Consider the following 10,002-nt stretch of genomic DNA (forward strand, 5'->3'; position numbering starts at 1 on the left):
CCTGTGGATCAAGCTGTAGAACTCTCAGCTGCCTTCCCAGCATCTCATCGGCCACCATGCTTCCCGCCATGATGACAATGGGCTAACCCTCTGAAACTGTAAGCCAGCCCCAGGGAATTTTCCTTTGTAAGAGTTGCTCGGCCTTAGCCTCTCTTCACAGAAATAAACAGAGACTAAGATATAACCTGAATAAACTTCCAGGGGAGGGGGGGAAGGGGAAGCTGTGCCAAACGATAAACAAAGGCCCGAGTTTCCTCAAAACCCCTCAGGAAAGGCGGCCAGTTACAGGAGCAGTCCCTTCATTACCTCTCATGGCCCTCGGCCATGGCCCTCGGCCCTGGCCCTGGCTGCAGAGCAGGTTCCGATGCTGTGGGTGTCTGTGCAGGGGTCGGGATTTTTATAAATACACTTTAAAAAAGGGGGGGGGGCACAGACCACGATCCACAGGTGGTTCTGAAAGACAACTCGGAGGGGCTGGTCCCCTCCTTTCTCTCCGCAGACCCCACGGATCAGACTACAGTTGTCAGATTCGCCAGCAAGTGTCTCTGCTGGCTGAGCTACGCCCTTCTCCATTTTAAAAGACAGGATCTTACATAACCCAGGATGCCCTCCAACCTTCGATACAATTGAGGATGGCCTCGAACTTCTGGTCCTCTCGCCTCTACCTCTGAAGTGCTGGGGTTACAAGTTCACCCCTAGAGCATTCATGCTGGAGACTGAGCCAGCAGCTTAATGGATTCCAGGTTAATTCTTCAACTGAGCCACATCCCCCACGTTCTCCAGAAGATTCTACTGTGCATCCAGAAGGTAGGACTGGCTTGTATTCACACAGCAGGATCGAGTGGCTTACAGCTTCAAATTCTGCTGACATAGCACAGCAGAGAGAACTCTAGAAGCTGATGTGAGCTTCCAGAAGAGAACCTGGGCCTTCTTTCTCAGCTCTGAGTATCCAGTCACCCTCCCCTCCACCCATCTGTGACACCTCGTCTTCTTTGGGGTTTGGCAAGCTGTGAGGTGGGCGCTGGAGAGAAATAGTTAATACTTTCTGAACTTTGTTTCCGCCACACCACAGCATGAACGTATACTTGCAACCTCGGAGGTTCGTTGTAAAAATTAAAAGTTTTTAATACCTTGCTTAGAATATGGTAAAAATTCAGTAAATGCTGAACCTTATGTTGGCCCTTTAAATTAGCCTGTTCTGTGCCTTTATAATTGTTTTACAATGATATCAACTACAAAAATATCTTCAGTACACCCACTCAGACTCATAGCTACAGAAACCGATACTTCTGAAGCCTTTGTTTTATGGGCAAATACATAACTTGCGATGACTAGAAAGGTTCTTTGTCCACAGAGAGGGAGAATGAAACGTTGTAGAAGAACGCAAGTATTTGATTAATAGCGGCAGGAACAGTGCATGGGAGGCAGATGCTCTTGTCATTTTCTCTATGGGAGGAAACACCACGGTTTTCTCTTGCTTCTAAAAGTCACAAGCGATGGAGATCAACAAGTTAGGCATGTAATTAACGAGCCCACTAGTTAGCCCGGTGCTGTTGGTCCACATGAAAAGATCTGATTCTGTCCACTCTCTGCTTTCTGTTGCTGAAACGAGTGCTTACTGGGTTTGGCCATGAAAGGAACGGACAGTCGCTTACAGGGGGCTTGCAATAACAATTACTTTTAACTAACGGTGACAAGTCTGCTTCGCCTAACAGAGGCTGCCCGGCCAAATGAAAAGGAGAGAAGGCAAAAGCCCAGCAGTGAGGCGCAACTTCACCAGAGGCTGGGATTAGACAATCAGTGCAAAGTTAGCCTTGTCCTGGCGAGGTTTCTCACACCAGCAAGGCCTGTGGTCCTGTTGGTGAGGAACAAAGTTGGGCGAATCTGTGGCACGGTCCACGGTCCTATTATAAGCCCGGTCAGGGGACCAGGGCAGCACTAGGGCTGCTGGGTTTTGTGTGCCAGTGAAAGATGTCTCCTACATCACTTTAATACATGAGGCACAGGGGAATCAGGACCCATGCGCAGCAGGGGCTTCTTCCCAGAGCCGGCTGAACCTTCCCCTCAGGCTCCAGCTTTGTTCTGAAGCTTGTTAAAAGTGTGACTAGAGTCCTCTGCGGAGGCAGGGAATATTTAGGACATAAGGCGGCAACTAATGCTGCAAGTTTCCCAAACTGTTGGAATGAAAGCCTGCTGTTCCAAGTGGAAGGCAGGCTGCCTGCCCTCAGCAGTCTCAAGAATCCCTTAGACTTTCAAGGAACTCAACTCAGATCAAACCAGGACTCACTGCTCAGATGCTGAAAAGAATTTGAGGATTTGCCAGTTCGCAATGCAGCAATGGAGATTTTGTTAAAGATGTTATGTAGAGGCTTAAGCATGAGAGATAGGAGAAAGGCGTACAGGACACAGTGAGCCACACCTGACAGTTGAGTGTAAGCAGCTCGAAGAAATCTGCGGAAGGCAGGATGTCCCTAAGTGTGGGTTCTTAAAGAAAGAGTGAGTAGTCAGCTGTCTTAGCCAATATAGCAGACTGGGGTCCTGAGTTACATCCTAGAAGGTTCTAAGACACAATTCCCCTCCTGATCATTTTAGAAGCAAGATAAGTGATGGCGTTCTGGGATGTCTGGGATGGGGACACTGATCTGACAAGGTCAAACAGTGGCCTTTGGGTCTCCACATGTTCCCTTTCACCATTAATAGGGTTTCTCCTGGGAGATCTAGAAAATTGCAGCTTTACACTGGGAAGGGATAGGGGCCTTATGTCATGGTTAATCAGGCCGGGAGGACCCACTCCTGCAAACTGTCCTCTGACACATACTCTCTTGTCTCTCAATTTAAAAAAAAATCCTTTACAAAGAGCTACACTGTCAGCCGGGCAGTGGTGGCACACGCCTTTAATCCCAGCACTTGGGAGGCAGAGGCAGGCGAATTTCTGAGTTCGAGAGTTCGAGGCTAGCCTGGTCTACAGAGTGAGTTCCAGGACAGCCAGGGCTACACAGAGAAACCCTGTCTCGAAAAAAACCAAAAAAAAAAAAAAAAGTGCTACACTGTCTTTTATACCCTTTGAGATGAAGGCTGTGTTGTGTAGAACATATTCTACTGGAATATGAGGTATCTTGGCTTCTTCTGTCTTTTCTAGGGATATATAACCCAGTTAAGTGCTTCAGAAATACAAATACTTTTATATAGGGTAAAAAGAGTCATCGTTTATTCTCTCTGAGAACATAGGGGCTAGTAACTAAAGCCTCTGACCTCTGAGGTTTGAAGGACATTTGAAGTTATCACTGTAGACATGTGAAGTGACATTTAAGACTGTTCAAGCTCAAGGAATGCCACCACAAAGAGACTATGAGTGAAGTAGGAGCCAGCGCCCATGTCTGTGAAAAGTCTCTGAAAAGAAAAGGTTCTTCAAATCCATGTGTATCGTGTTTGTGTGTGTGTGTGTGTGTGTGTGTGTGTGCGCGCGCGCGCGCGCGTGTGTGTATTACCCAAAGAGGCCAGAGAGGGAACAATATCCCTCTGAAGCTGAAGTTACAGTTGTGAGCTGCCGGACATGGGTGCTGGGATCTGAACTTGAGTCCTCAGGAAGAGCCACAGTCCTCTTAACCATGGAGCCCTCTCTCCAGCTCCAGAACTTTCCATTTTTTGCCACAGATTTTAACAGTTTCTGTCAAGTGTCAAGATTGGGGCTGGCCTGCAAGCCTTGGTGTGAAACACAGTTCTCCTGAGAGCATCTTTTTCTGTCCTCTACAGCAAACCCTGTCCTCTGGATACCAGTGCGCCCTGGGGATCAGAACCTACATCCCTGTTACCATGGTAAGCCCTCAAGTTGCTCTTGAGATACTATGAACTTGTCCAAAATAAGTACTTAGGAATTTTCAGATGTCTTCTCTCCCAGCACACTTTGACAGCTTCACAGGCAAGACTCACCAGGTTTTACACTAATAAATTGGTACAAGGAGTTGTGCACTATTTCTAAATTTCTGATTGAAGATTTGAAGAGACCCAGCTGGATTCCTCAGCACCTGTGTGTGCCCTGAAAAGATAAGCTGTTTCTAGAACCTTCAAGACTTTTTTTTTCTTGTATTATTTTCCCGCTAAATTGCATATTCTGGTCCTTCCAAGCAGTCTTGGAGAGACAGGATTTCTTTCTGTTCTATTGTGTCCCTGTGAACGCCTTTGCAATTGAAAAGGGAACCTCAGAGGGTGGCAAGCAGGGAGTCAGCAGAAGCGACCCAAAGTGAGGTAGATGCTTTGTGATGGCTCAGAGAGCTAATGAGGCCAAGGTCAAGGGTTCAACCCTGAAAAGACAGGGACTTCAGTCAATTCCCCGCCTGAGAACTGCACCCCTAAACTAGTGCAGATTTCCTCAGAATCCACAGATGTGAGGGCTGCAGACATGGGTGGGAAAAGCACCAGTGAGAGAGACGCAGAGCTTCCCAAGGAAAGTCCCTGAGAGGGAACAGAGACCAGGGTATGGTAGCCTCCCATCAGCCCCAGAGAGGGCAGGCCTGGACACCAGACAGCCAAGCTTCCAGGGAAATCGAGGGCGGAGCTCAGCCAAGCACAAGCAGGGCGCCTGTTCTAGGCCTGGTTAGTTGTAAGGGAGGGTCAGGACACACACAACAGTTCAAAGAGGTGGCCAAAGCCAAAGGGGGCTGTCTCTGCAAGGCTGGTAATGGGTTTTTTCAAAATTAGAGTGGCCTTGCACATGAGATGAAAGGCCGCCTGGAATGAGCCCTGGATTACCTCCGAGGTGCAGGGGAGGCGGAAAGAAAGTTAGTCAAAAAAGAGTTGACTATATCTCCTTTTTATAGTAACAGGGGAAAGAGTTGATTAGGCTTAGCCAAGAGAGGAAGTCTACAGCACTGAAACACACTAGACACTTTCTCGGGCATTCTCCCTACTCTGAATTCTAAACCAGACTCAATTCTCATCAATCCTGAGTGTTTCTGAAGGTCACACTCAAGGCTGCAGACTCTCCTGGCCCTTTACCGAGGAACTGGAGGCTCAAAAAAAATTTAGTACTAATGTTTTGGTTTTGGTTTTTTGTTGTTTTTAACTGGGGCAGGATATCAGAGCACTAGTCATCCCTGAAAGGATCATGGCCGAAGGAAGAACTAGAAGTCCTGATGGCCTTATTAGGCGGTGTGAAAACTCTATTCTCTCATTCTCACTAAATATAATCTTATGCTAGAAGAATAATGTTCCTGAGCACCCTGGTGTGGGAAGGTACTTTCTGAAGGAGCCCTGCCTTTCTGGGTGTAATGTTGGCTGATGCTGGGTTTCAGTCCCATTATCGTTCTGGAAGATTCGGGAAGACGGCAGGTTCTAGCTCTGTGTTGGTGAGTAGTGTTCTGCGCACTCATCCGAGGATCCCTCCCTCTACCCCACAAAACTTGTTCCCGGAATTACAATATCTTACATATACACGTCAGAGAGTCCAAAACCAGAGCTGAGCACAGGACAAGCCAGGCTATGGGTACAGAGCACCTGACTCCCTCTCTTCTCACCTTTGGGCAGTTCCCCAGGAGAAGCTCTTGAGGGATAAGTTTACAGGCAGAGGAACCCACTGCCCACAGCCAGCCATGGTGGAAAAGACACAACCAGAAGTGATTCTCTTAGAGCAACAGCTTTGCTGTCTCTCAAACAGTGGAAGTGCTAACCCAGGAGTTCCTTACCTGATAAACAAATGGACCGCTCCCCTCCCCCACACTAGGACTCTGCATGTGCCACCCCTGAGAATCCTCGTGGAGCTGGGTTTGTTGTTTTGGTTTTTTGCTACCTTGAGCTTGCTCTGTAACTCTTGATCTTTCTGCACCAGCCTCCCAAGCAGATGGAGTCCCAGGCCCGTGCCACGAACGCTCACCTTACGCTTAAGGGTCACTTTTAGAGGGCATCTCTTGCCTGAGCGTCTTCACCTTCATTGTATATTTAATAAACAGGGACTTAACAGACAAGGGGAAATCCTTATTAGTACCTATGCTTGATCTCCCATCTAGAAATCATGATAATTTTAGAACACTTGAAGTTGTATTTCCTCATGTTCTTATAGAGCATTCTAGAATAGCTGGAGTCAGAGCAGCATTGAGTACTTTGAGGTCCCTTATATAACTACAACTATTAATGCCTATGTCATGTCAGGCAATGGGAGAAGCAAGATGGACCAGCTAGGGAATTCACCTGGAGACAGGAGGGCAAAAGTCTAACGGCTCATGACAGGGTTTCTCATCCTCTCTGTTCTTAAAGCCTGTGTAAGCCAGATGGAGCCCAGGGGGCTCTGCTGCAAAAGCCAAGAGGGCCTCTGGGCTCTCTCCCACACTCAGAACAGACAACATCCTCATTGCTTGGTGTCCCAGGAGCAAGAGAATAAAGATCAAGAGGGAGACCTCGAACCCTAGCTAGCAGAAGAAATAGTCTAGTATATTCTAGTCAACACCGGATCACAGCTGAGCCTTTCTTTCTGAACCCAATAAAATCGAGTCAGAATGTCTAGTTTTCAGTTTGAAATATGTATTTAAAGAAGGTATACACACCTTGTGTACATGTATGTCTTCTTAATAGCCTGGCAGAAAGTACTTAGTAACCAAAACATGTACACAGACATATAAGCAGGCAGACGTGTGCATATGTGTATATGTATGAGAGATAGCTCTCGCCTGGAAGTTACTTACATTTTTAGGAGTTACCTTCTAGCAAGCTGAGGCAAGATCTGCATCTTCCCAAATGTCACCCACCAAGCTGAGAAAATGTGATACTAATTTAAAACTGCCAGAAGAAAAAATAATTTTTTTCCTGGCACTAAGAATCTTATTTTGTAGAGAGCCTTTAAAAAATAAAAATCAACCATTATTTCTCAGTTAATATAATGTACTCAATCCTGAAGAAATTATGTTTTTCTTTCTAAGTGAGTTAAATTATGATACAGAAGATGTGGCAGGAGACCTCCGGAGGCTAGTCTACCTTATCACTATACTTCTAGCACAAGAAAGGACAGCGTAGCTTTTACTTGGGGGTATGACGGTATGACACATGAATCTACACGAATCCCACTTGTAGAATGCTCCTGAGACCCCACAGAGCTGGTTATCATCCCTTTAATAAATATGAACGGGTTAGGCCTCAGTCACACACAAACCGGAGACCGAGTAACCCAGTCTTAGCACCCCCCCCGGGGGGGGGGCCGGGGGGGGGCGATAAGATTTAACAGAAACCATGGGATGAAGTACAAAGCTTTCTCTAGGTGCATGGATCTTGTGAGTATTATTTCTTGTACAATATTTTAGTTGATTTCCAAGGACTCTGACTGTTATAGAAGGCAAACAGAAGAGGTTGGAGACATTTGAATGACTGTCTGGGGCGGCCCTGCAGAGGGAACTGAGGCAAAATTAGTGACATTAACAAATGTCAACGGGGTGGGGGTGTGGGGGCAAACTTTGTCACAAATGGCAAGATTCCTGAGGCTGGATGATTTGTGATGTTACTTCTGGAGTCTTGTGTGTCTGTGTACAATCAGGACACTCCCAAGAGGAGAGGAGCACGTCTCAGCTGTCAACGCAGATATTTAATTTCAGGAGGAGAGAACTGGCCACGAGTCCCTACTATGCACTCGGCAAGGCCCACACCTCTCACTGCACAGCACGGCTTCCGGCAAGGACCAGGACCCCTGACAGAGGCCCCTTCTGTGCTGGGTGATCCGCTTTGCTCCTTTACTGCAGACACCCACACTGCTGCAGACTCCCAGCCTCAGTGAGGCTCAGAAGATCAAGGGACCAGCCGCAGCAGCCTTTTTAACTTTGGGAAAACCCAATGCTCACTTCACTCAAACGTCGCAAAGTGGTGCCATGACCCTTTAGCTCTTGGCTCACCAATTCAAAGAGGCACATCACATACAGCCCTTCTGCTGCCCACGGCATGGTTCTGCGTCTAGTTCCTTTCCAGGTCCCCCCCAAGCGGAAGACAGTTCTGGCAGGGAGTCCGGCCGAGATTACTCTAATATGCAGCCTTTTCCATCCTTTTGTTGTCTTACTGTAGAATGAGGCGCACGAGTCTGGGAGGCTTGAGAGGAGCTTCGTTGAGGGCTGGACTCGGACCAGCCCTCAAGGGATACCTGCAGAACCCCAGGTTAGCTTAATCTAGCCCACCACCTTCACTTCAAAGATGAAGACACTGACCTTCAAAGCAAGTAAGGCAGGGTTCCTACCTCAGCCATCCACAGAGGGTCTGGACAGTCCAAAGCCAGGCCCCCTACCTCAGCAAACTTAGGGAGCACGGAAGTGGGTGGGTGGGAAGTGTCAGTCCCTGACAGGCCAGGCTTCAGCCCCTAATTAGTGCTGTGTGTATACCTTTCCCCTCTGGGCTTTCGTTTCCTAACAGTAAAATGATCTCTTCTTCTCGGTCTTTAAGATAAAGTGTCTGTAAACTGAAGAGACGGGGTGGGATGGGGGACTCCCAACGTACCTTTCTGCTCCACAACTACCTTAAGGCTTAGCATATGGGCGTGGATACAGCGTCTACACACTCAGGCCATGGATGATGTGCTACAATCAAATATTCTCCCAACAAACTGTGTCCCCATCACCCCTATCCACGGAGCCCAGTCTCATAAGCGTGTCCCATACTTTCCCTCCTCAAGAATGACCGGAAGGGTCCCTGGCTGATCCGATCGTCACTCCTGGGGGGGGGGGGAGCCGCCCATCTCAGGACAGCCCGGGAGGCCTCGGGATCACAGGGAGCCTAAGCTCGAGCGGACACGCGTGGGGCGGCGCAGGTCGGGCTGCGGGGCAGGCCGTGGCTGAGCGGCCGCGGCGCACGTGGCCCCGCGTGGCCCCTCCCTCCCGTACGGTCCCCCCACCGCGTACCTGGCGAAGCAGCACTCGCAGTGGTGACCCCGCTCGCCCACGGTGAGCACGCAGGCGTAGGCCGGGCAGGAGAAGAGGAGCTCGCCCACGTGGAAGGGCCGCAGCGCCCGGAGCCCCCGGCCCTTGCCCTCGCTGCAGAAGCGCTCCAGGCCGCCGCGGCCCTCGGCGCGCATGCTGGCGGCGCTGCGGCTGCGCGCTGCGGGGCACGCGCGTCACGGGAGGGAGGGAGGGAAGGAGGGAGGGCAGGTCTGTCTGCGGCGGCCGCCGGCCTTCAAGGAACTCGGCGCTCCGCTCGGGGCGGGTGCCGTGCCCTGGCCGCGCCCCGGAGCGCGGGGCGGGAGGGCGGTGCGAGGGTGCGCAGGGCGCGCGCGCGGGAGTCCGCCCGCACCCGCCAGGCTGCGCTGCCCCGTGGGAAAGACCGGAGTCCCCAGCCGCCCAGGCCACCACCGGCTGTGCCCGCGTCCCCACTATGATTCCGGCTGGTGGAACAGAGGAATGAATGTGGTTTGCAGTTGTTGAGCTGTGCGTACAAAAAGCACAATTCTCACCTCTGAGGGAGTCGACTAGAGAGAGAGAGAGAGAGTTCATTCTGGAGCCAACATGAGGGCTCCATTGGATTAACATAAACTCCACGTTTCAACGTTGTAACAATTTGATTTAAAAAATAATGTCCATAAGACCAGAACAAAGAAAGTCATAAATCAAGACATCAAAAATACCTAGGTGGGACCCTCAGGTAGGCTGGCTGCAAAAGGGGAGAGACCTCAGCTATAGGCCTCAGATACAAACTGACTACATTCTTAGCATATGGCTGGTGTGAGCTAGTGATCTGATAATGTTCCAGACAGTTTTTTACCTGTTATTCACAAGCTGGTAGGTTAGACACAGGGTAAGCAACCGGTAGCTATTAAGGGAACTGGAGAGGACCCAAGGAAAACTGCCAGTAAGCTCCAGACTTGCAACATTGCAGCCTCTCCGCAAAGGTTGAAGTTCAGATCGGTTAATTAGCTTTGCAGAGAGAGGTTCAGTGCCAGCTGCAGTTCTTTCTCCAGCTTTCCGTTCACGGGGCACATCATAGAATTTGGAGCGTGTGACTAAAATTCCTTTAATGATAAAATGAATACGCCTTCTTCCAAGGGAA

At 49.5% G+C, this 10,002-nt stretch overlaps 1 protein-coding gene across 1 annotated transcript in view; it reads right to left on the bottom strand.

Moving 5' to 3' along the window:
- The window catches only part of Smyd2 (SET and MYND domain containing 2), a 41,175-nt gene extending 32,132 nt beyond the window's left edge, over positions 1 to 9,043 (bottom strand). The window contains exon 1 of the mRNA XM_028761119.1: positions 8,862 to 9,043. Coding sequence (XP_028616952.1) covers positions 8,862 to 9,034 — 173 coding nt within the window. The 5' untranslated portion in view covers positions 9,035 to 9,043. The remainder of the gene's footprint in view (positions 1 to 8,861) is intronic.
- Positions 9,044 to 10,002: the final 959 nt, after the last annotated feature.

The sequence above is a fragment of the Grammomys surdaster genome, unplaced genomic scaffold (assembly GCF_004785775.1).
Source record: "Grammomys surdaster isolate TR1022 unplaced genomic scaffold, NIH_TR_1.0 130, whole genome shotgun sequence".
Taxonomy (NCBI): Eukaryota; Metazoa; Chordata; class Mammalia; order Rodentia; family Muridae; genus Grammomys; species Grammomys surdaster.